This window comes from Chenopodium album, chromosome 26, assembly GCF_948465745.1.
Source record: "Chenopodium album chromosome 26, dcCheAlbu1.1, whole genome shotgun sequence".
Taxonomy (NCBI): domain Eukaryota; kingdom Viridiplantae; phylum Streptophyta; class Magnoliopsida; order Caryophyllales; family Amaranthaceae; genus Chenopodium; species Chenopodium album.
In genome coordinates this window covers 34402423-34428525 of record NC_137859.1, presented here as the reverse complement: position 1 = coordinate 34428525, position 26103 = coordinate 34402423, and the positions used below count along the sequence as shown (strand labels likewise).

Sequence of the window (26103 nt, the reverse complement as noted above, 5' to 3'; positions counted from 1 at the left end):
CCATAATAATTCAATCAATTTTGTAACAAGTAAAAATAAGGAATCAAAATAATATCCCATGCATAGTATGATATATCTATAGCATGATGTCAACGTTGACAAACCAAGCCCATATCAATCACTTGGTTATTATTCAAATCAAAATATCAGCAAAAGATAAATATTGTAGTGTTCTACATATCAAACACCACATAAACAATTTTAATTTGTATAAATAGTCCAAAGTTGTGGAAGAATTAGGTGCTCATCCAAAACTGCGATTGGAGCTTCTTTACCATGTATTCATCTAGCTGGAAGGCCTTGCTTAGAACATCAACAGAGATAGGTGGCTCAGCTCCGAACACGGCCTTAGCAATAGTGACCGTGCCAGGGTTTTGGCTGCTTAATCCGGCAATAGCAACAGCAGGAGTTTTTCCAGCATTAAATTGGAAATGAATGAGGCCTTGTGGAAAAACAAAAACATCTCCTTTGTTAAGCACCTTAGCGAACAACTTGTTATCGCCGTTTGCAAGGTTGGAGGTTACGAAACCAACGTAGAGGGTTCCTTCCATAACGGTAAGGATTTCACTTGCGCGTGGATGAGTGTGAGGAGGGTTTAGGCCATAGGGCGCGTAGTCGATCCTAGCCAAAGATATGCCGAGGGTGTTGAGCCCTGGAAGTTGTAACGCGGAGACTAGTGTAACATTGGAACGTAACATGTTGCCAGTGAATCCTGGCTTGTCTAGCCCATCGAAAAAGAAATCCTCAGGTTTGGCGTCCATTGGATTCTTGCAGAACAATCCATTCACAAACACTGCAAATTAGTTATAATCGTTAAGAACAATTTAAATTAAAAAAGAAAAGAAAAGAAAAGAAAAGAAAGTACTAATTGATGAAAATAAAAATTAATCACATCTTTGGAATTTATAATTGGGACAAAATACATACGTTCTTTGTTTGGATTATTAACTGCAACACAGAAATCTTGTAGTTGAGTAGGATCTGTCGCGTAGGCCACGTAGGAAGACATGGCAAAGAAAATAAGACAAGCAAGAAAATGACGAGCTTCCATCTCTTGTTTTTTTTCTTATGAAATTGTTGTATTACACTTAATATATGTGAATGTTTATTTCGAATTCAAGTTGTGATCTTTGCATGCTAAATGATCCCTATATATAGTTGATGAGGTTAGGGAAGCTAGAATATGGTTCAAAGACATACGTAAGTACGTACGGAGTAGAATTAGTCATTAATCATGAAACGTTCTTCTCTAATAGTTTAGTTTTTCAATAAGAGTAGTTAATTAATGTCCTAATGTAATGAACTTCTTCACTTAGCAGGTAATGACTTTGTCTATCTTGACACAGTCAAGGAGGATGTTTTCATACAATTTGCTAAATTAAATTAACTTTTTCCAAGTAGGTTAAAGAATGACGTTTTAATGCAATTGAGTAGTAGTAGAAACTAGAAAGTTTTGTATGATTCATGCATGCATCCTAGTCTAGACTTTTCATAGGTGAATTTTCTAATTGTATGCAAAAATTAAAAAAAAAAAAAAAAGAGCCTCATTAAAGTTGCAAGTTTATCCTACTTACGTATCTATATTTAATTTCATAAAAAAAAAAAAAAAAAAAAAAAAAAAAAAAAAAAAAAAAGTTGACACAATTCAAGAAGCAATATAATTATGAGCAAAGTCAATTATTTAATTAATTTATTTCTAACAAATTACAAATACTTGTATAATGTTTGATCGAAAGTTAATGTATTAGCCATTAGGGTGGGCAGGGGCAGTAATCCCAAGTTTTACAGAGTACACTATCTAGCCTACAATTACAACTCACAATTATATGTTGTTAGCTATGGCCTATGATGAGCAATTGTCTATACAATTGGTGAATTGGAGCCTATACAGTGTAGGGTTTTGAGTTTTTTGTTGCTCGTGTCATCAACATTAATAGTGAAGATCAACAAGGACTACGAGTCTACGAGTGTTATATAGAACTGATTCGGTATGATACAGGGCTCTCTATAAGTGGCACGGTGCAAGTTTTGTTCACAACCAAGTCTAAGCCAACAGGCCTTTCACCCCTCAAACATTACTTGTCAAAAGCAGGCTTCTTTGCTGCGAGTGTGTGATCCAAGACAGTGCACTAACTTATTTGGGAGAAAGTAAATCTCAATTGTTAAAACAATGCGAAGTATGAGTTACTAAAGGGAGTATCATAGTGAAAAATTGGAAACTATACTAGTCACAAATATATTTCACAAAATTATCAATAACCATTAATTGACAACGGAGTATGAATACCTGTTTTGATTTACTGAATTGAGCTGAACCAAACTAAACTGAATTGTTTATGAGAGAAGAAAATTAGAAACTGAACTGATTTGAAATTTAGCTGAAGAGAACAGATTCTCACTCAGTGAGTAAATATGAGGTGAGGTATCTAACCATTCTTTAACAATTCAATATGAATTGTCTCAGCTCATTGCAAGGCCCAACCCACTGGTCTAGTACCGTTAATTACATTATAATTAAGCCCGTCTTGGCCTTCCTACAATATAAGGTGTCATTACCTCCACCTAGTTTTTTTTTTTTTTTAATTTGTAAAATATCACTAATAGCTGGGATTAACGATGTTAATTTTAATTTTATACAAATTTATCACATTTCAAGAAAAAGTGGTTATTTAAAAAAATAATTATCCGTAAAATGATCCTTAAAAACGATAATATTGACCAATAAGATAGAGTGGCACAATACAGAAGATTCCACTCATAGGTGACATGTCCCACAAAACAAACACACCAGTCAAATCCATGTCGCCAAATTAATAATTTTAGCGGATGTCTCACATTACCACCCAAATCTCTACTGTCAGAATCTCCGGTATAAAAATACTGATAATTCTTGCACAAATTACGGCACCATTTTCCCAGAAAAATTTCATCACATAATAATTTGTTAGATTTTTGGTAATAAAATCACATAAATTCAAGAAAAGATCTTTAGTTTTCTACTACTCTTCTTCTACTCAACTCCAAAACTCTTCTACCTAATTTCTTGTCACACAAAATAACCCAATAACTTAATTAAACTTTCAAATTTATTTTGTGTTTATTTAATAATACTAATCATAAGTTTCTCATATTCATGGGTTTTCAATGCATTGTTCTGTTTCTTTTCTTGTTATCCTCCCCTGCATTAGGCAAGTTTATTCCTAGGTTCCCCTCCTCGATCGTTCGACCCGAGCAGCTAGCTCAAATTACAAACATTAATGATGAAACAAAGCCTTATGAAACAAGGTATTTTACACAAATACTTGATCATTTCAACTTTAATCCACAAAGTTATCAAACTTTTCAACAGAGGTATTTGATCAATGAAAAATATTGGGTTGGTGCTAAAAAAAATGCCCCGATATTTGTTTATATGGGTAATGAAGGAGATATTGAATGGTTTGCGCATAATACTGGTTTCATGTATGAAAATGCTCCCCATTTTAAGGCCCTTCTTGTTTTCATTGAGGTAAACTATCTTCTTCTTATTTCAATTCTTACGTAATATACGGAGTTAGTGATGATTTTTCGAAATATAATTTATATAACTAATGTATAGATACAACTGGGTGTACATAAAAATTGTGTTTTAGTAACGTAAATAATGATATGTTTCTTCCATAAAAATTATGAGTGTAAAGTTGCAAAATATAAACAAGAATTCGGAAAGGAAAAATGATATGACATGAAGATGAGATTAGTATGGAATAACTATTTTTTCGACATGTGTTTTCATATTTCAAAGTTTACATGATAAATACATGTATAACTAGTAAGTATTTCTATATTTTGTAGAAGTATTATTCTATTTTTATAAAATAATTAATTTTTTATCTAGCTTTCTTTGATTATATAACTTACTCGATAATATTATTTACTAACATATAAAAACGTAACTATTATATACTCCGTATTATATAAATGTTACTGAATTTGTCATAATTCAATATAAAAAAAAAATTTATAGATTTTATTAATCGAAGTTTAAATTTTGATAATAATCAAATAGTTTTAGTGAACTTAAAAATAATTGCTAAAAAATTAAAATATGAAGTGCAAATGAGATATTATATTGGTGTGGTTGCAGCATAGATACTATGGAAAATCAATACCATATGGAGGAGACAAAGAGGTTGCATATAAAAATGCAACTACACAAGGCTATGTTAGTTCAACTCAAGCATTGGCTGATTATGCAACTCTTATACTTGACCTCAAAAATAATCTCACTGCTTCTGAGTCTCCTGTAGTAGTCTTTGGAGGATCTTATGGAGGAAGTATGTTTCTTTTTTTTATCACATCTTATTTTTTAGATCCAACTATATTCTTCCATCATTTCATCCCATTTGATCACTTAACAACTTTATTAAATTTCTTATTACATATCGATATACCTTTATATATTGTTTCGATTAAATTACCTTTATTAATAATGCATGCTCGCTATTAAGTTATAGCTTAAAAACATATATACCAACAGTTAGTAACTAGTACTTCCTCTGTTTTATAATAATAATACAATGTTTATAATTAATACTTTGTATGTAAGAAAAATATAACCATATGATACGGAGTATCATTTTAACTTCAGCTAGTTTGTATATACTTTGGAACATACTTTTAAAATATCAAAGTATTATAATATTACTACTTATTGATAACTAATTAAAGATATTTATAGGATCAATACGGTATGAGAAAGGGTATTTTTTTTTTTTGTATTGTTTTTGAGTAATTATGAAAAATATACACCTGAGTGTAAGGTGCACTCAAGGATATTTATTGCTTATTTAGTATTTTTTTTTTACTCATTTATCTTAAAATGAGCGAAACAAAATTATTAAATGGGCAAAAAAATCACCTTTGTGTGCACCTACCTCTATGTGCACTCGGGTGTAATTTAACTTTTAGTTGATGTTACTAAAAAATTGTGTACTAGGAATATAGAGGTGTAATTATTATTGGAAATTGTGATAAACTCAAGAATAGAAATTCTTTTATGTTGATAATTGCAGTGCTAGCGGCTTGGTTTAGACTGAAGTACCCACATGTGACAATTGGAGCATTGGCATCTTCTTCTCCAATCCTCAATTTTGGAAACCTCACTTCTCCTTTCAGCTTCAACAATATTGTTACTCAAGATTTCAGGGTCTCTCTTTTTCTTTATATAACTTCTATTTACTTTATTAATTATTCCTTAATTAGAAGTGCATCTCCTAATTTCAATGTTATACTTGTATCATATACTCCGTATAATATTCATTCAATCATTCAAACATTGGTATTGATCAATAATTGACAATTAATATACCATTACGTGCTATTTTAAATGAACATATACATCAAGGTTAGGTCATAGATATAGCATATAATTTATTTAAAATGATATAAGAAAAGCTAGATAAATGATTAGGTAACAAGAAACAAATGAAGCATATGTGTGAGCGTATAAGAAATTGAAGAGCGAGCGAGGGAAAGCAGGAAACATTGTTAAGTTTTTTATAAGGTAATTAACTAACCCCTAGCGAAGGACCAATATTGACCTAACTTATCCTTACGAATGATTAATGAAAATAATACAATTTCACAAATTTATACAAGAGAATATGTATGTTGTAATTTATGTCAATCATAAAATATGTCACGTTAAGAATGGTGAAAGGAAATAGAGAGAAAATGATATGAATCAACATTTGCATCACAAATGAACATATGATCATACAAACTAAGAATCTTCCGACTCAATTGGTGGAATCATTCAACAAGCAACATTACAATTATTGTTTGATTTTAAATTTATTATGATACGAGAAAATGGTCATTACATCAAGTTAGTGAAAGCCACCTAATAAAGGCCAAAAACAAAAACATTTGACATGAATCTAAATTGATACAATGGTCCCATAGGACCCATACGTCAAAGGTATTCAAGTGGCTAATCATTTGTTAGAATTATTCTTCTAAAAAAGTAGTGCTTAAATTTGTGAGGAATCTTGCATAATATATGTTTGTATTATTATTTTTTACTATGAGAATCTAGAATAATTCATTTTCATTTTTTATTCATAAGAAAGACCAGAACGATTAATTAGAAGTATGCTAATTAGATTTTGCTTTGATTGGTAAATGTTAGTAACATTGTTCTTGCATAAATTTCAGAGTGAAAGTGAGAATTGTTATGAAGTTATCAAAGGGTCATGGACACAAATTGAAGAAACCGCAAAGCAAAACGGAGGGTTGGAAAAGCTTAGATCTTCATTCAACATTTGCAAGTAAGATGATTTTGAAGAAACATTAAAATTCACGACGAAATAATATATTGAGAAAATTCATTATTTAATTAATAATTTTGATTATATACAGGAACATTACTATTTCTGCAGATGATATTGAGAGTTGGTTGGGTACAGCTTATATTTACACTGCTATGACAGACTATCCTACTCCCTCTAACTTTCTCAATCCCTTACCTGCATTTCCTGTTAAACAGGTAACATTTCGTTGAAACCCTATCTGAAATTGACCATGGACTCGACTTAACAACCCTAGTTCAAACCATATGTTATGTCTTTTTGTCCAACATGACATGTTTGTTGCATAACTTTTTTTTTTTAAAAAAAAAAAATATATATTATATGTATTACATTGGCATGCTTTCTAATTTCTTGACATTGCAGATGTGTAAAGCAATCGACAACCCAATGTTAGGGAATGATACATTTGCCAAATTATATGGAGCAGCCAACATTTACTACAACTACTCAGGAAACTTGAATTGCTTTGATATAACAGGTGATAATGATAAGCATGGTCTTCAAGAATGGACATGGCAGGTTTGCTATGTTTTTCCTCTAATCTCTTCAATTTATAATCTTTTTTACTTTTATTTTTTGAGCGAGGAACATTTTACTAATTATTTTCAACTTAATAGATAGTTAGGTCCACCGTACACCAAATATACTTTGTATAATAAATAAATATAATCAATTAATTCATGTAAACTTTAGAGGTGAGTGACATATCTTGTATTTAAATTAAAATTGAAGGGGCCTAGTTTTGAACCTTTTATCACTTGTTTAAAATAAATGATACAGTTTAAATAGAATATGTTTAATATGGTGAAAAAAATGTTGTCTAGATCGGATTTCTATTAATTTTGGTATTATTGAGACAGGAATTCTAAATCTTTGAAAATATGATTGATCCAAGTAAATGATTAGTTGAAGTAACTAATCAAATAAGTGTCAATTTACCAAATCTAACTACTAGATCAAAGTATATGTTGTAGGCTGGTAACATATGATTTACAAGTATAATTTATCTACACAAAAATAAATAAATAAATAAATAAAATCTTAACAATTTTTATTTAATAAAATAAAATTGAGATATATATATATATAGTCTTTTTGTAATTTTCCCAAAATTAAAGTGGACATGATAGATTTTAATTATGAGGTACAAATTCTCTCATATTGTCATCTTGACTATGGAGGTACATGCATTGTAGGGCTAAGATAATTACCAGTAAGTAGGGTAAAGAATATAGGTGATAAGGTATCCAATCACATCAAAGATTCCAAATAAAGAAGTAAAGAAAGGCTAAGGTATCTTTTTTAGTGTAGCCGATTTGGCGATTTATGTCAAATTGGTACTTTGGTATTCAATTTCACAACCTAAATACCTATACAACTACTATATATATTTGGCCTATTTGTACTTTTGTTAAGTTTAGAAATTTGAGCTTCATTCTAGGATTAGGATTTGTGAAAGTAACTACACCATTGACATGAATAATCAACTAATGTGGTGGGTCGTGGGTGGTGGGCTCCTTAAATCGACAAAAGTGATTAGAATATGTTGCTCATCTCTGAGTAATGGTGATCTTTAATTTCTTAGCAAGATTTATACAGTACTCCCTCTGTTTTTTTTTTTTTTAAGTGACACAGTTTGACCGACACATAGTTTTAGGAGATTTCATTGACTTTAATAAAATAAGATGTTAGTGGGGTAGGTTGGAGGAGTGAGAAATGATAAAGTAAAAGAATGTGAGAGGAAGTGAGGACCATGAAAGGAGTGAGAAATGATAAAGTAAGAGATAGTGGGGTGAAGATATATTATTAAAAAAATGTAAGAAATTTCTAAAAGAGGAAGTGTGTCACTTAAAAAAAATGGCCGTTTAAGGAAAGTGTGTCACTTAAAAAACCGAAGGGAGTATGATAGATTCATTTTCATTGAGAATGGCATGCATGGATCTACCTATTAGCGCGTCAAGGATGATAAATGAGTGTAATTTTTTGTGGACTTTATACCATTGTTAGAGATATATAGTTTCCGTAGATATCATTAAGAGAATAATGATATCTTATACCTCTAACAACCATATTTGTCTTAATTAGCTAAAGCAATTAGTATGGGTATAGAATGGCTTAGTTGGATATTGCGCAATTGAATCTAACTTGCTCATCAATTTCATCTTTTCGCATGATCACATTATACATTATAATCAGTGCTTGCCTCTTAGGTTAATCTTATAACTTGCCTAGAAAAATATTTAGGGTATTAAACCAAACTACCATGATACAAGTGGTCAACTAATAATTCTTAAGGCCAATTCCTAGGAGGGGAGTTTTTAGGAAAATGTATCCTCTACAATATATATGAGTTTGATGAGAGTGGACCTTAGGACCTTAGCTACTCTAAACTCTTGTCTCAAGTAAATGAAAAATATGTATTGTCTTGATTTCATTACTTAAAAAAATTAACATTATTTTTATTGATATTAACATTAAAATTAACATTACTTGAGAAAACTTAACATTAAAATTGTCAGCTAAGAGTTGACCTTTATTAGAATATATAACTTTTTTTAATTAAATTTTTAATCTTTTTCTCAACTTGTGATTATAATTTTAACTAATTAAGAATTTTAAATTAGGGTTATTCCTAGATAACTAGTTAGAAGTGTAAGCATACATTTTTACTCATTTATCAAAAAAAATTCAACCTCTTTGCTTGTTGACTTGTTTGACGGTTTATAAGATTGTATCTCATAAAGAAAATATTTATTTTTCCTATTTCTATTACTCCGTATTAAATTAAAGATACCCATCATCTAGGTACAAAATGTTGCATTCTCATGACTAAAGTTAAAGGTCTTTCACACAATTAATTAAAAGGAAAAAATGATCGTTCTAGGTCCTCAAATCATCGTAGCTTCATAAAGTTGGAAAATTTTCGGTTGACATGATTCAAATTTATAAATTATGCAAAGATTGCATGAAATGGGCCAGGTTATCATACAATTTTTAGAAAAAGTATGGGCCCAAAAAATTATCATGCTTATTTTTTTTTTTTTTTTTGAAACAAAGTCCCAATGGGATCAGCTTACATTCATAGAGATATCACGTTCCACCAAAGATACAATATCAGTTGGAAAATCCAACAACCAAACATACCTTCCCACCTCCCATGGTAGACAATGAGAAAGCTCATTAGCCACCTTATTTCCATCCCTATGAACAAAGTTCCAAGAAATAGCCTTAAAAGAACTAGAGACATGATAAATATCATCAAATACCATATGCAGGGAACTCATTCCTCTTTCGCGAGACGAGATTGCGTTTATCACACCCAAGCAGTCGCTCTCCACTTCGACTTGATGAAACCCGAACTCTGCAGCAGCCTTAAGCCCCAACAGCACGGCCATGGCTTCGGTAACATCAGGGGGCCAACGATCCTCCATCCTCCATGCCACCGCAAGCTTCACACCACCATCACAGTCGCGAATCACAGCACCCAAAGATGCACCTCTTCCCTCAGCAGCTCCACCATCAACATTCAATTTAACCCAGCCCCGTTTTGGTGGCTTTCATTTATGACGCGTCCTCGAACTAACTATAGCTCCCCTGTCCTCTGTTTTCAGCTCTGCCAAGAGCTTCCCAACATACTCGACTGAAGCCTTCGGATCACAAGCTTTCCCCTCAAAGAGCCACTTGTTCCTCGCATTCCAAATCGACCAACATAGCGTCATAAAGAGAGCATGGTCTCTACTTGGCAGCTTCTCCAAACAATTGAAAGCCAATTCCCCAAAATTATGAAACATACCCCTCATGTCACAATCAAAACCACTTTCCTCCCATATCAATCTTGCTATAATACAATCACGCAAGCAATGTAATTCCGACTCCTCATCAACCTCACATAAAGTACATATAGGACTCTTATCAGGTAGTCTTCTACTCAACCCCCTTGACGTGGGTAGAGCTCCATAGCACGCCCTCCAAAAGAACAATTTAATACGAGGTAAAACATTGACTTGCCATATCTTACTCCAAAGCTTTGATTGAGAAGAACTAGAGGCAGCACCTTCATCAATCGAGTCCCCAAAAATCGCATGATATGCTGACTTCACCGTGTAGTCACCACTCTTATGCAAATCCCAGCAAACCACATCATCCGGAAGTCGAAAACTTATCGGAATACTCAATATACGATCTCTCTCAAAAGGAAGGAAAATAGAATTCACCAAGGGCACATTCCAAGAAGCAGACGTGAGGTGTATTAGATCGCAAACCCGCATATCAACTGGCCAATCCCCCCTTGGTGAGATAACCATACGAGATTGGGTTCCTGGGATCCATGGGCTACCCCAAACTGAGATATTAAGACCATCCCCAACCCGCCATCTAACTCCACGCTTCACAACCCACTTCACACCCCAAATGCCTCTCCAAGTATAGCTCGGGGTACTCCCCAAATCCGAGCTAAGGAAGTCCCCATTAGGATAGTACCGAGCCTTTAAAATCCTTGCAATCAAGCTGCCCGGATGTTGAACTAAGCGCCATGCTTGCTTACCCAAAAGAGCTGCATTAAAATATTTAAAATCTCGAAATCCCAGTCCTCCTTTAGCCTTCGGTTCACAAAGTTTTTTCCAAGCAATCCAATGAACCTTCCGCTCACCTTTTTTCTGACCCCACCAAAAATTAGCCACCATCGAACGCAACTCATCACAAAAAGAGGAAGGAAATTTAAACACACTCATCGCATAGGTAGGGATAGATTGGGCCACTGCCTTAATCAACACCTCCCGACCCGCCTTTGATAGAAATCCCCCTCTCCACCCTTGAAGTCTCTTCCACACTTTTTCTCTCACTCCCTTCGTAATAACCCTTTTTGATCTCCCCACCACCGTTGGCAAGCCTAAATATTTGTCATGAATATCCACCATGGCTACCCCCAATGAACTTGCCAACTCTCTCCTCCTATCCACCTCCACACCTTTGCTAAAGGACACAGTTGTCTTGTCAAAATTAACCATTTGCCCCAACGCCTCCTCATACACCTTAAGAACCCCTTTGATAGTATTAATCTCATCCACATTCGCCCTAGAAAAAATAATACTATCATCTGCAAAAAATAAATGTGAGATCGAAGGAGCCGATGGAGCCACTCTAATTCCATGCAACTGGTTCCTCTCCACCGCTCTACTAATAAGCCCTGACAAAGCCTCAGCACACAAAATAAACAAATATGGGGAAAGAGGATCACCTTGACGAATACCCCGAGAAGGGGTAAACTCCCCTGAAGGTGCCCTATTTATGAGAACTGAGAATGACACAGAACTTACACAATGCATCACCCTATTTATCCAATGATCAGCAAACCCCATTTTAACCATAACCGCCTCAAGAAAGCCCTATTCTACTATGTCATAAGCTTTCGCCATATCAAGTTTCAGAGCCATAAAACCACTTCCACTAGTAGAATTTTTCATATGATGAAATAATTCAAACGCAACCATAATATTATCAGTTATCAATCTCCCCGGGGTAAAAGCACTCTGGTTGATGGAAGTAATTTCAGAAAGGAACACCTTCAAACGATTAGCTAGCACCTTCGTAATAAGTTTATAGACCACATTACACAAACTAATTGGTCTAAATTCCGCCATTTTATCTGGTTCTTTCTTCTTCGGGATTAACACAATAAAGGTCTTATTAATTTTCTCCGGCATTAACCCACCACCATTAAGCACATTAAGAACCAAAGATGTAACAGCAGGGCCAACAATATGCCAATAAGTTTGAAAAAATAAAGGGCACATACCATCGGGCCCCGGGGCCTTTAAAGGGTGCATTTGCTTCAAAGCTACAAACACTTCTTCAGCCGAGTAGGGGGCGCAAAGACCCTCATTCATCTCCACCGTTACTCGTCTGTCCACACCTGCCAAAGCTTCATCAAAATTCATGGGATCTGTCGAGGAAAAAAGCTTCACAAAATAGTCCTCCGCAACTTTGCTCATGCCCTGCTGATCATCAAAACACGCACCCTCATCATCCATCAAGTGCGTGATCTGATTTTTTGCCCTCCTTTGTGAAGCCTTCCTGTGAAAATAAGAAGTATTGCGGTCCCCTGCTTGAAGCCACAAATTTCTCGACCTTTGCCTCCAATACAACTCTTCATAATGAATGATATCAGAAATTTCTTTGACAATCTTCCTTCTCTCATTAACACGGGCTGCTGATCGTCCCCCTTTAATAAGAATTCCCAGCCTTTTCCTCTTCTTTCTAATCTCCCTAAAAATATGACCAAAATGCTTATCACTCCAAGATTGCAGTAACTCACCACACATTTCAATCTTACCTTCCAGCGTGTCTCCTCCCACCACCCACGCATCCTTCACCACTCCCTCGCACCCTTCATCTTCCGTCCAAATTTGCTCAAATCTGAATATTTTTTTATCCTGCCTCTTACTCTCTAATCCCCCTTCTTTCTCTAGCATGAGTTTAATTGGGGCGTGGTCCGACCATTCTCGTTCCAAATGAACTAATTTTGCCTCCGGGAACAAATCCAACCAACTCTGCAAAGCTAGTGCCCTATCAAGCCGACACTGTATATTATCATTATCACTCTGGCCATTATCATAAGTAAACTCGTATCCCGAAAAAGGGACCTCACACAAGTGACAACGATCGACCACCTGCCTAAAATTCTCCATCTGCCATATGGCCCTATCACGACCACCTTTTTTCTCCGAGTCTCGAAGAATCTCATTAAAATCCCCAATACAAACCCACTCCCGTACCTCCCCACCAGCTAGATCAGTGAGTAATTGCCAAGAAAAATGCCTATTATGTACTTCCGGCCAACCATAGAACCCCGTCACACGCCACTTCCTAGGACCCACTCCAGTCTTAACAACTACATCAATATGGTGTAACGACATTGAACATAACTCAACATCCAACTCCTTGAGCCAAAATAATGCCACACCCCCCGACCTCCCGCTACTATCTACAGCAATTCCATCATATCCCACAAGTTTGAGCCGAATTTTCATCATCTCACCGCTACTCAACTTCGTCCCCATCAGAAATAAAAGAGACGGGGCCTCTCTCCGAACCAAGTTTCGGAGATTATTAACTGCAGAGGAATTGCCTAGTCCTCTACAGTTAATACTTAAAATACTCATTGAGCTCGGCGGGGCTGCTCAACAACAGCCTCCGCCACCCGCAAACCGTCATCATTAGTCAAACAAATCATTTTCTTTCGTCCATACTCATCACCGTCACCCTCATCAGTACAGCTTCCCACTCTCTTACCAAGCACACCTCCAGCATCAGTTTCCATACTACAGGCAATAGGGTCCTTCACATTATCCACTCTCTTTCTCACCTTTCTCCTATACCCCACCTTACTTGCATCAGCCCCACATCCCACAACAAATCCCCCAACATTACCCAGCAGCTCTTCACCCCACTTACCAATCCTCTCACTTTCACAATTCCCACTTTCCCCATAGATTCTCTCTGATTCACTCACCTTTTCTTTATTAATAAGCTGATCATTCACATTCACCTCACAATTCTTTCCACTCACAATAGCCGTGGCCCCCACTCCAATAGTAGAATCCACCAATTGCGAAAAATCCCCTTTATCACTATTAAAGTCCCCTTTGTCACAGATAGATTTCACCTGGAGCTCTGTTTCCAACTCCTCAACAACCTCATTCTCCTTCTCACCATCAAAAGAAAGTTGTGAATCCTTAGTTACAAAGAGTTGCTTGCGTGAAGACATAACAGCCTCCACCTCCTCTACCTCTTTCGATCGCCCCTTTCGCGGAGATGCTCTGAGCCACCTCCCCCAACCCAGTCTACTCTTCTTCACTTCCTCAGACACCATACAACAATCTCGCTCCGAATGTCCAATTATCCCACACGCAAAACAGAAGAATGGGAGTCTCTCATAAGCAAATTCAATGATAATCTCCTTCCCACTCTTATCTAGGATGCGCTGGAACCTTCGTAGAGGCTTAGTCACATTGATCAACACCCGGACACGTCTAAATCGATCCAGTCCCAACAAATCTTCTTCAATTTCCAGAACCTCCCCCCAATTCGCCACTAATTCTTTAACATCCTCATCGGACCTGCAATTGAAAGGCAAGTGCTTCACTCGAACCCAGAACGGAGAGTGATAGAGAGCCACCTGTTCTGGTTGCTCGTCACCCTCCACCTCCTTCAATATGAGCAACATATTATCGAAACACCACGGTCTACCCTTCAATACCTTCTCCTTATCCCTCCAATGAAAGAATTGAAAGGCATAAAGGTTTGGAGCTAGAACCCTAATCACTACTTTATCAGTTAGGGTCCAACCTCTAATCATCGTATTCTTAAACGCCTCCACGTTATAGGGTCTATCAGTCACAAGTCTTCCAATGAGCATTAGGTGAAATTTGTCAGGTACTACCGACGAATTGATCGCACCCAAGTCCACAATTCCACCTTCATCCTCTTCAATTCGTAATTTCGCATATCTCGCTGCAATTTCGTCAGCCATAGCTGAAGATCGAAACGAAAAACAGTCACAAATCACCACCAGAAGCCGTCAAGCACGGCAGCCAAACCCTACGAGTCTAGAGAGAAACGGCCCTTTCTTTCGAGGGAGTTTTTTTTTGTAAGTAGGTGTTATCATGCTTATTTATTGTTCACTCATTGTATAACAGATTCCATTTTAGTGTCTTTCAACTAAAAATAACACAAATTATTCAAATAATTCAGTAGAACCACCCAATCAAAGCTTGTCTAAGTGATGAAATCAACATGAAGTTTGTGCTGAGTGCTGATTGATAATGAGAAATTGAGAATGACCATTTATGGAAAGCTACAACTCTAATATTTAAGCATGAAACTTTGTGATACAATACATACACATTAACATAAATACTCCAACCTATACCTTAGAATTAGGGGTGAACATGGTCTGATTTGCTGCGGTTTGAGTCTAGACCATACCAAACCGCAAAATACGGTTTGGTCAATTTTCCAAACCAAACCAAACCATATTAGTATTGAAACCAAACCAAACCAAACCGTAATAATGCGGTTTGGTTTGCGGTTTATGATGAGACAACATTTTTTCCTAAAAAATTGTCAAATATTAATAAATTTATAATAAAATTTAAATAAGTAGCCCAAAGGGATTAAATTTTACGACAAAATTTTAACAAAAATAACAACCAACTAATCAAGTGCTAAGTGCTAACACAATAAGAGCAATATGAGTTATATGACCTATTGAATTTTAAGTATTGATATTTGAGAATGAGTATAGAGTATAGTAGTATACTACCGTATAGTCTTCTAATGATTTTTCATGTTTTTTTTTTGTTTTTTTTAATTTTTTAATTTTTTTATAATATATAATAACTATTCTAATTTAATTAAAAATTATATAAATATTAAAATGCGGTTTACTGGTTTACGGTTTGGTTTGGTTTATAATTTTCGAAAAACCAAACCAAACACCATATTTCCCCTAAAATCGAAACCAAACCATATTTTTCCAAACCGTAAACCAAACCAAACCGCTAAAATGCGGTTTGGTCTGGTTTGGTTACGGTCCAGACCAAACTGTGTACAGCCCTACTTAGAATAGCAACGGCTTGACTATGTGTGGTCAATGCACAATGTATACTTGGAGACTGTGTTCACCTTAATATTTACAAGAAAAAGCTAACAAGATTGCATATTATGTTAGCTCGTTAGGATACAAAATGAACAGTCATCAACAAATGGATCTTTTAGATAGTACTAGTTCAGATGGATTATGACCCATTAGTTCTCAGTCTTGATAGAAGACGAACGTAATTACAATTGTGTATTTCTAATAAAAAATAATAAATAAAGGAAAAGAAGGACTTAAAAATTAATTTTAAAAAATGAAAATTTCGACCAATTATGTCAAGACAATTCCTAAAAATTGCGTAAGGAAAACAACTTCACATAATTTCATGATGCTATTTTCACTTTTTTTTTTTTTTTTTTTTTCATAAATGATGCTAATTTCACTTTTAAATCAATTAGCTCTATTTTTTGAAACTAAAAGAAAACCAAGAAATAATTTGTTTTTCAAAATAATAATAGCAATATTAAAGATGATTTAGTTGTTCAGAATATATTGACTTACTAGCATAATTTGATGCCTATCCATTATTTATGTCTTGATGATGCGTAGAGTCGTGAACAATATTCTACTACCTCCATTAACTTTTAGTTGCAACTTTTGGGTATTATTTGTGAGATATAAAATATTCCAAAGTTGCAACTAAAAGTTAACGGAGGTAATATAAATGATACAATATAAATGAGATTTGATTCTAAGTTAGCATTTGTGATGTTCGTTGATAATTTGATAATACCTTGGATAAATGGATAATTAGTAATCGTCATGATGCAAGAATTGGCCCAGCATAAATAAAAGACACAATAAGCCCACCCACAACTAGCGTTCAGTTCAAGTTTCAGCCCATTGAGTCTCTTTAGATGCAACACAGTCCAAAAATAGTAAAGCAAAAAAAAGCTCAATGTTGCTTGGGTTGTCCATTATTGGAATAATAATTCAGAGTTGGATCAATATTCCGAGGCCATTTAGGTTGGTTTTGCCAGGTCTATCTATCATCCATAAAGTTGAACAATATTTTAACTAACTTTTTTTTTTTTTTTAATAGTTACAACAATTTTCATTTTATGCTTGTTAATTAATTAATACAATTACCAATATCTTTGCCTCAAATAAAAATTACTACTCCCTCCGTCCCTAAATTACATTCCTCTTTGGAAATTTACACGGGAATTAAGGAGGGAAGAATAAGACAAATAACAATAATTAGATAATGCAATGGGAAATACAAAGATAGATTAGTTATTACTCATGACAAGTCATCAATCCTTTGCAAAAAAAAAAGGACCAATCACATGCTCCTAATTAAAAAATTTTAACCAATCATATTCATTGTAATTTGGCATAAGGATTATGAGTGAGATTAGGTAAGGATGAGTGAGAAAGCATTAAATATAAAACAAAAAAAAAGAGTTGATTTACTAAAAAAACTTACCAAAAATAGAGGAGGAATGTAATTTTGGAATACCAAAAATAGAAAGGAGGAATGTAATTTAGGGACGGAGGGAGTACTCGTAATATCTTAATTATGGAAAATGATAAACATAAGAAGCTCAAAAAAGAAATGTTGAGACAAGATTAACATTAATTACACGGATTTGCGCGTGATTTTGTCATAAATTCTCAACTTAATTCCATTTTGGAAAATATAATTAATGCTTATACATAAGGGCTACATATATCATTTTTCCTAATTATTAATCCGTAGTGAGTAAAAATGATATAAAAGCTGAATCAAAATTCAACATAGCTACTATTTTTCTTAAGTACGAAGTATAAATTATCATAATTTGTCAAAGTAACATATGTGCAAGTGTTGCAAATAAAAAGAAACGAAGAAAGCGGAATATTCCAGTTTGTCACTATAATCTATATGTTACATTCAGGCATGTACAGAGATGATACTGCCAACAGATGGAAACAACAAAGAGAGCATATTCCCAGCTTCCAACTACAGCTACAATGACCGAGACTCCTATTGCACCTCTCTCTATGGTGTTCAACCTCGCCCTCACTGGATCACTACTGAATTTGGTGGAACTGTGAGTCTCTACTTATACACTACTTACAAAGTATTACATATACTACCTCCGGTCCAATTTACTCGCAACAAAGGGGTATTATTTGTGAGACATAAAATGTTCCTTTATTGCGAGTAAATTGAACCGGAAGTAGTATAATATTATAATGCTTACATTTGCGGTCGTAACATAGTGTCAGCCAATTCAATATGTAGATGATACTCCCTTCGTTCTTCACTGATCATCAGTAATTATAAACCACGTATAATGTTTGTGGTACAGTTTAAGGTACATAAATATAGTCCTTTGCTAATCAAATTTCTACATACGCACCATACAAATGTATGCAATGTTGTGTTTTCAAAAGAAAAAAAAAATGTATGCAATGTTGTACGTTATCATTAAATACAATATGGAGGAATTCGTAATTGAATTTAATTAGCAAAATTAAGAAGTGATCGATTTAACATTGTTATACACACTAGCTTGCTCATTGTACGTTGTCACCTCTATTTATGAGTCTTTATTATGACTATATAAAATTTGTCATTATTAGTATAGTATATGATTAATAACATTATAAAAGTTGTAGCATAAAAATAGTAATAATATCAATGAAAATAAATTGTTGGAAACAGGATATACACAGGGTGTTAAGAAGGTACGGCAGCAACATCCTGTTTTTTAATGGCATCAGAGACCCATGGAGTGGTGGAGGGTACGTCCCTTTCTTTTGCTCTCTCAATTACTCCTACACTTCATGTTATTCTTGACAATTCTAAAATATCTAGCTTTATTATTTCTATTTTTGATTACCCTTTTTAAAATATTAATTACGGATTAGTTTTAAACTTGAGTGTTGCCTCGGCTCAATACTTTTTCATTTTATTAAAATTTTATTTTAAGAGAACGGCGAATCTTGGATAAAAAAAATACAGTATAAAACTATAAACCTTAGCTTCAACCTCTAATTAATAGAATAACTTCTAAATCATTTGTAGCACAATTTTTTTATTTTCATATATAAGTCAATAAATTCTTATGTGTATCAGTCTATGAGTCTCGATGAAGATCATTTCTTGCCAATCTTCACATCAACAAATATTAAAAATTTGAGTTCAAAATATTATATTTTACTTATCTGAATTTATTTATTATTTTATCTAAATTTATCTGTATTTATCTAATAATTGTGCGTAGATGACTATATCTAGAGTGTCATGTATTCATGTGACTACGGGCATGTTCTCATTGACTGAACTGCGCTGAACTGAACTGAAATGAATATTTCATAAGAGAAGGAAACTAGAAGCTGAACTAAACTTAACTTAACTTGTTAGAGCTGATCTGAACTAAACTAAACTGAAAATAATCGTATGAAAACAGACCTTACACCTATATCTATTTAGGAATGTATCAGTGTCCGCTAATAAACATTTGAATCTTAAATGTCTATTTTTCTCTTCAGCTAATGAAGAGAATTATTACTACTATTGATTCAACGGTTGAAATTGGAGCAACCTTAAACATATCTTTAAATAACCAACACTCAACTCCACTAATACTAAAATTTACTTCTCTGCTCCAATAATAATTTCATTTCTAACGTCTTTCTGTGTCATTGCAGAGTTTTGAAGAGTATCTCAAACAGTTTGGTAGCCATTATTGCAAAAGAAGGTTGGTAACTTCATCTTAAATCCTAATTACCATTTTTCCATTTTAATTTGTTTCCAAAATTGAATTTGATGTAAAGTTGTTGACTTTTAGCTCTTTAATATGCAAATTAATTGTGTAAAGTGAAGGGATGTGACCAATTCAGATCACTTATGTTTTATAATCCGTACTTAATATTGAATTAAAACAAGAAATTTAAAAGGATTTTGGTTAAACATAGTACGGATTACTAATTTACTAAAAGGGGTATATATTTTTTTTTTTTTTTGAAACAATACTAAAAGGGTTATAAATTGGCTTTGTTTTTTTTTTTTCCCCTTTTAAATGATGAGTTTAAGAAGTGAATATGACAAAAGGACTATACATAATAATTGAACGTTATTGTGCATATATTGTTGGATTATTCTTCAACGACATCAAGTGCATTTTACAGATATTATTTTTTTTATAATAGTTTTACTATTATTTAATTACATATATTAATGATTAAACTTGTGCATAAGCAATATCATTAAACACATAGCAAGAAAGTACAACTCTTAATGTTACATATATTAATCATTTAATCGTTAATGACACCGATCGAAGTGTGATTTTGCCATAAAATCTATACTTAGTATTTAAAAACACAAACCAAAATTGACACATGTCATCATTCTTTTTCACCTTTCTTTATTCATTCTCCCTCCTTATGTTTTCAAAGAAATTCTCTCTTCATCTCCCCCTTTATTTCTCAATAACTTTAATATTTTGTAATCTTTATTTTAATTCAATAACAAATTAAATTTCCTAAACCTTCTCCTCTTCTCATTATTCCATCTATCAATTCAATTTATTCACATTCATAATTCATTTCTTTAATTTGACCCCTTATCTTCCCCCTCTTCTTATATAAATACAAATTTTCAATAAAGATTTTTTCACACTCATTAAGTTTCAAAAACTAAAAAATTAGAGAAACATCTCTCAAAATTCTATGTGAAATTTCTACAACAATGAGGATGATGATTGAAAAGGGAAATATTGAGGTGGCAAGAATACTATGGAAATTCCATGGGATGACATTGTTTGCGTGTCATGGGGCTTTAATTTTGAAGATATTAAGCGCAATATAAGAGACATATATTGGTAAAGACTAAAGAAGAATATCATGCCTTCACATTTGATGTAAAAATTGTAAAATTATAATAAGTGTTTGGTATTTATAAAGTAGTTTTTTATACAAATTGTTGATTAATATATCATGCGATAGAGATATGATTTTACGATTTTAAGCCATTTTTTCTACAACTATTAGTCTATTACCACTATTTCATACAATATTATAATATGTCAAAAGACGATAAAATAATTCATTCAAATAATTTGTAAAGGGTTTTTTTTTTTTGGTGACAAGATAATTTGTAAAGTTTCAAATAAATTTATAACTTAAGCATAACCCGTGCGTAGAACGGGTCCAAAAGCTAGTTTTTAATTAATATGGAGTACGAGTACATAACATGCATCATTTATAATACTTGTATATATTTAACACTTATAGTTAAGATTCAAAATTAGAGATACATGCAAATTATATTATAATCGTTTATATTCTTTTGCATTTTTAATAAAATTAGGTGCCCATCATGTGGACTTGAGATTCTCGACGAAGGAAGATCCAAATTGGTTGAAAGAAGTAAGGAAAACGGAGAGTCGGTACATCAATAAGTGGCTTTCTCAATATTACAATGACTTGAAATATATCCATGTAACCCATTAGTGATCGATTAAGTATAAAATGTATAAGTAGTAATATCACATTACTTATATGTGGATTATTTTATGTGCTCTTTTCTTTAGTCTTTACATGTTTTTTATGCCCAAAAGTACAAAGAGAAAAATAAACAACAACAAATTATGTAAAAGGTTCATGTATAATTGTATACTTTTTTTTTTTTTTTTTTTTTTTTTTTTTTTTTTTTTTTTTGTATACTATTATTATATATGCTTGGAATCAACAATCATGCTGCAAGATAGAAAAATTAATCAAAAATATGTAATTTTTTTTCTTATTTTCTTTTAGGTTTAAAATGGATAATAGCTCATTGTTGCAAATGTACATATATATTATATCACGTCATTTCCACGCTAATCACTAAATCCACTAATATTTAATCTTTATTTGTATTTTTGTTGTTGTCACTTTTCTTGTTATTTATTAAGAAGTACATTAGTTATTGTATAATTAGAAAAGAAATTTGATGGAAAAGGGAGATATTTTGTTTACATAAAAATATCAAAACTCCATTGTCAAAATCAATTGAAAATACATTTCAACAAGAATGCAATGTTAGATCGATGTCAAAACTACATAGAAAAAGACAATAAAAGTATGGAAGATATGAAGATAAGGATAGAGTAATGAATTCTTATTTTGTTGGCGCTTAGGAGGTATGTCTTATTACTTGTAAACATTGTCAAATTGGCAATAACTTTGGAGAATTTATTTACATATTTATCATTAGGATCTTGCTAACAAACATCCCTAGTGCGTTAGATAAGCATTTAAAATATTTTCAAATGTAATACTATTAAATATTAATTAAAAAATACATGTCAAAATCACGCGTCAATCGGTATAATTAAGTTTCATTTTAATTCAAAATTTCTATTTTTATTGATCTTATCCCAAAGCCTCCAGAGCGTTCGTTAACTTTTGCCTTATCAATATATATAATTAAATTTATACCAGTATTTATTGAAGTCTAATTTTTATTTTTCAAAGTTAGGCAAAGAATATGACAAGTGAGGTCGGTCCACTAGTCCCTTTTAAGCTAAGATTGCCCATTATTTCTCAAATGGGCTTCATATCATTGATTCACACTTTTTGACTTTAAAAATTCTAATTTCGCACCATTTTGTGCAACCAAGATTCTATTACTCTATTTGGTTTCCAAGTGTGAGAAATTGAAAATTTCAGATAGTTTGCTTTGTATGATGGTATGCATTTTTCAAGTATCAAATTCTAGTATGATAAGCTCTTGGTATCATAAGACGGCAAAAGTTGTGGACTTTCCTTTTCAATTTATTCAATTTACTCGTAAAGTTGTCACCCCATCTCTTAATTCACGTGCAATTCAATCACCATACATCCTTTTATCAGAAGAATTGTTATAAAGAAATAGCATTATGTTCACCAACAATTGTTTTACTTTGACTTCTTTTCATCAAACTTCGTATATTTGGATTAAATTCCAAGGCGAAGAATATTGGATTATGACTTGATAAAAAGGTTGTTTAGTGAATTATTCCTATTGTCATAATATATTATCTATACATTGTTTTCACTTATATTTTTATGTACTAGTGTAATTTATCTTTCCAACAATGAGCCAGGCTCAACATCAGTGCTCTAAACACGTAAAGATGGATATATATTTCATTTGAGAGAATATTGTTTTAATTCATGTATTTGAGTTCTCCATATACCTAAGAAGTTTTAATGTCCAGACATCTTCACCTGGGCAATTATTTTGGAGTTAAGATTATTCTTAACATATAACCTCCTTGACTAGTACGTTTGTACTCTAAGTTCTTAATTATTTTTTATGTCAGAATTACTTGAATGATCTAATTATACTTCGTATATAAACGAAATTTAAACTCATATATTGAGTATCACTGTCATTACTTATTTCAACTAATTTAGTCGGCATCCATATGTATGTGATCTAATTTAATGTTACATAATCCATGAAGAAAACAGGAGTTCGTTTATTAAATCTGTAATTGAATCATAGCTTCATTACTTAATTAACATACTCCATGTTTGTGCAAATTTATTAGAAGGATCTCCATGTTTGTGCTCATTTTTGGAAAATTAACACTAATTAAACAGTGTATAAAAGGTACAATGACAAATGATGACTAGTCGGTCTAATAATTGTTAAATTATTACTAAAACAACAATCACATGTGATATACATGGTAATTTGGAGATTAACCCAATTTAATTAAGACATTTCCTAATCCATGCTTTATATTAAACAAATTATGGATAACATGAAGGTTATATTAGGAAATTTGGTCAGTGTTTAGTATGAAAAGGGCAAGTTTACCAGAAATATTGTTGTGGACGAATTTTGGGAAGGTTGACTGGGCCCCAATTGATCCACAAGATTTATTCTATATGGACCCCAATAGCCCAACTCATCAATAGAGCACGCCTGCATATAATGGTCCTAAATCCTAATCGATGGAAAGCAAATTAAAGAAAATTCTCCCCATTGAATACAATTTTAAATAAATACTACTAAGAAATAGTGAAATACTCCATATATCTCTATTATTCGGTAATTGACACTTTGACAAGTTTAAAGTTTTATGCAATTTAGTGGACTTATTTTATTGTGTAATACGGAGTAATTGGTAGTGTGGTATTGTTTTTACTCGGTAGTATAGTTAGTGTTAGATACTGTAAACTCCTCAGATTGGAGTGTATTCCATTAATCAATATATATAGGGTTACAATCGTGAGTCCTAAACACGTTAGGAAACTCAAAAGATATTTACAAATATTCACAAAATATATCTCCTACTATAACAGAATAATTAGAATATCTATCGTATATTCTATCACACCCCCGCAGTCGTAGCGGGAGGAGGGCGTACGCTGAGACTGGATCTGAACTCTAAAAATAGTTGTCGAGGCAGGCCTTTCGTGAAGATGTCGGCAAACTGATAACGAGATGGAACATGTAGGACCCGTACTTGCCCCAACGCCACCTTTTCTCGAACGAAATGAATGTCCATTTCGACGTGTTTGGTGCGTTGGTGCTGTACGGGATTATGAGATAAATATATTGCACTGACATTATCACAACTGTAGCCTGTCGGAGTGGACAATGTAGCTCCAAAAGAAGATTACGAAGCCAACAAGCCTCGGCAACAACATTTGCGACGCCCCTGTATTCTGCCTCTGCACTTGATTTAGAAAGAGTAGGTTGACGCTTCGAAGACCAGGAAATAAGATTGTCCCCAAGAAAACATCAATATCCCGAGGTCGAACGACGAGTGTCCGGGCACCCGCCCTAATCAGCATCAGTATAAGTAATCAAGTTGGTAGGAGATGAAGGATATAAGTGTAACCCGTGATCAATGGTGCCCTGAATATATCGTATGATGCGTTTCAGAGCATCATAATGAGCCTGTCTGGGATCATGCATGAATAGACAAACCTGCTGAACTGCATAAGTAATATCAGGGCGAGTAAAAGTAAGGTACTGTAAAGCACCTGTAAGACTGCGATAGAGTGTTGGATCATGAAACTGGGATCCAGAGTCTGCACTGAGTTTGGATTGAGTATCCACTGGAGTAGCCGCAGGTTTACAACTGGCCATACCTGCGCACTCTACAATTTCCTGTGCATATTTCTGTTGTGACAGAAACAAATATGATGGAGTACGGGTAACAACAATACCCAGAAAAAAATTCAAAGGACCCAAGTCTGTCATCGGAAATCCATTCCGTAAGTGAGAAATAATGTTCTCACAAAGCTGATCTGAGGAAGTAACCAACACAATATCATCAACATATAGAAGCAAATATGCCATATCATTTCCGTGCCGGAAAGTGAATAAAGAATTGTCACTCTTAGCAATGACAAACCCCATCTGCAAAATATAGTTAGCAAATCGTTGATACCAAGCTCGGGGAGCTTGTTTAAGGCCATAAAGAGCCTTGCGAAGTCTGCAAACATAACCTGGAAATTGCTTGTCAACAAACCCGGGGGGTTGATGCATGTAAACACACTCATTTAAATCACCATGTAAAAAGGCATTTTTCACATCAAGTTGGTGAATAGACCACTTACGAGCCATAGCCAAACTCAACACTGTTCGAATAGTGGCCGGTTTAACAACCGGGCTAAAAGTTTCATCACAGTCAACACCTTCAACCTGTGACCTGCCATCACAAACTAGACGAGCTTTGTGTCTTTCAAGATCACCATTAGCATTCAATTTGTGTCGAAATAACCACATACAATTAACAACATTCACCTCCGTTGGCCTAGGAACCAATTCCCATGTCCCCGTTTCAATTAAAGCACCATATTCATCACGCATCGCTGCATTCCAATTAGGGTCAGAAAGAGCTTGTTTGTGATTTTTGGGTAAGGGAGATCGGTCCATGGTGGTGCCAGAAGTGGAAGTGGTTAAGCCATATTTGGGATTGGGTTTGAAAATCCCGTGTTTGGAACGAGTTTGCATTTGTGGGGAATTCGGAGGTGGTCTAGTTGGTGTAATAGGCGTGAGGCCTCGAAGCGGAGGAGGAGTGTATGTGTTTGGGCTTGTAGGTGAAGGTGGAGAAGGTTGGATGGGAGAATTGGGCTGGAATTCTGGTTGGGCCGAGTGTAAACCAGCGG

At 33.8% G+C, this 26103-nt stretch overlaps 1 protein-coding gene and 1 pseudogene across 1 annotated transcript; one reads left to right on the top strand and one right to left on the bottom strand.

Annotated features, from left to right (window-relative positions):
- Positions 1-236: 236 nt before the first annotated feature.
- On the bottom strand, positions 237-1051 carry LOC145617095 (germin-like protein subfamily 1 member 17 pseudogene; annotated as a pseudogene).
- Positions 1052-3133: 2082 nt separating this feature from the next.
- Positions 3134-21633, top strand: LOC145617094 (uncharacterized). The gene is made up of 10 exons (XM_081671785.1): positions 3134-3508; positions 4127-4316; positions 5055-5188; positions 6199-6311; positions 6403-6529; positions 6717-6872; positions 17892-18047; positions 18665-18744; positions 19654-19703; positions 21317-21633. The coding sequence occupies exons 1-10, from the start codon at positions 3134-3136 to the stop codon at positions 21457-21459; spliced, it is 1524 nt and encodes a 507-aa protein (XP_081527911.1). The 3' UTR covers positions 21460-21633.
- Positions 21634-26103: the final 4470 nt, after the last annotated feature.

What these genes read in the sequence shown, in the direction of transcription:
- LOC145617094 (XM_081671785.1), top strand. Translation starts at nt 3,134, where the DNA reads ATGGGTTTTCAATGCATTGTTCTGTTTCTTTTCTTGTTATCCTCCCCT. An exon ending in CTGCATTTCCTGTTAAACAG is followed by an intron (nt 6,530 to 6,716) that starts GTAACATTTCGT and finishes TTGACATTGCAG; the next exon opens with ATGTGTAAAGCAATCGACAA. An exon ending in AGCCATTATTGCAAAAGAAG is followed by an intron (nt 19,704 to 21,316) that starts GTTGGTAACTTC and finishes TAATAAAATTAG; the next exon opens with GTGCCCATCATGTGGACTTG.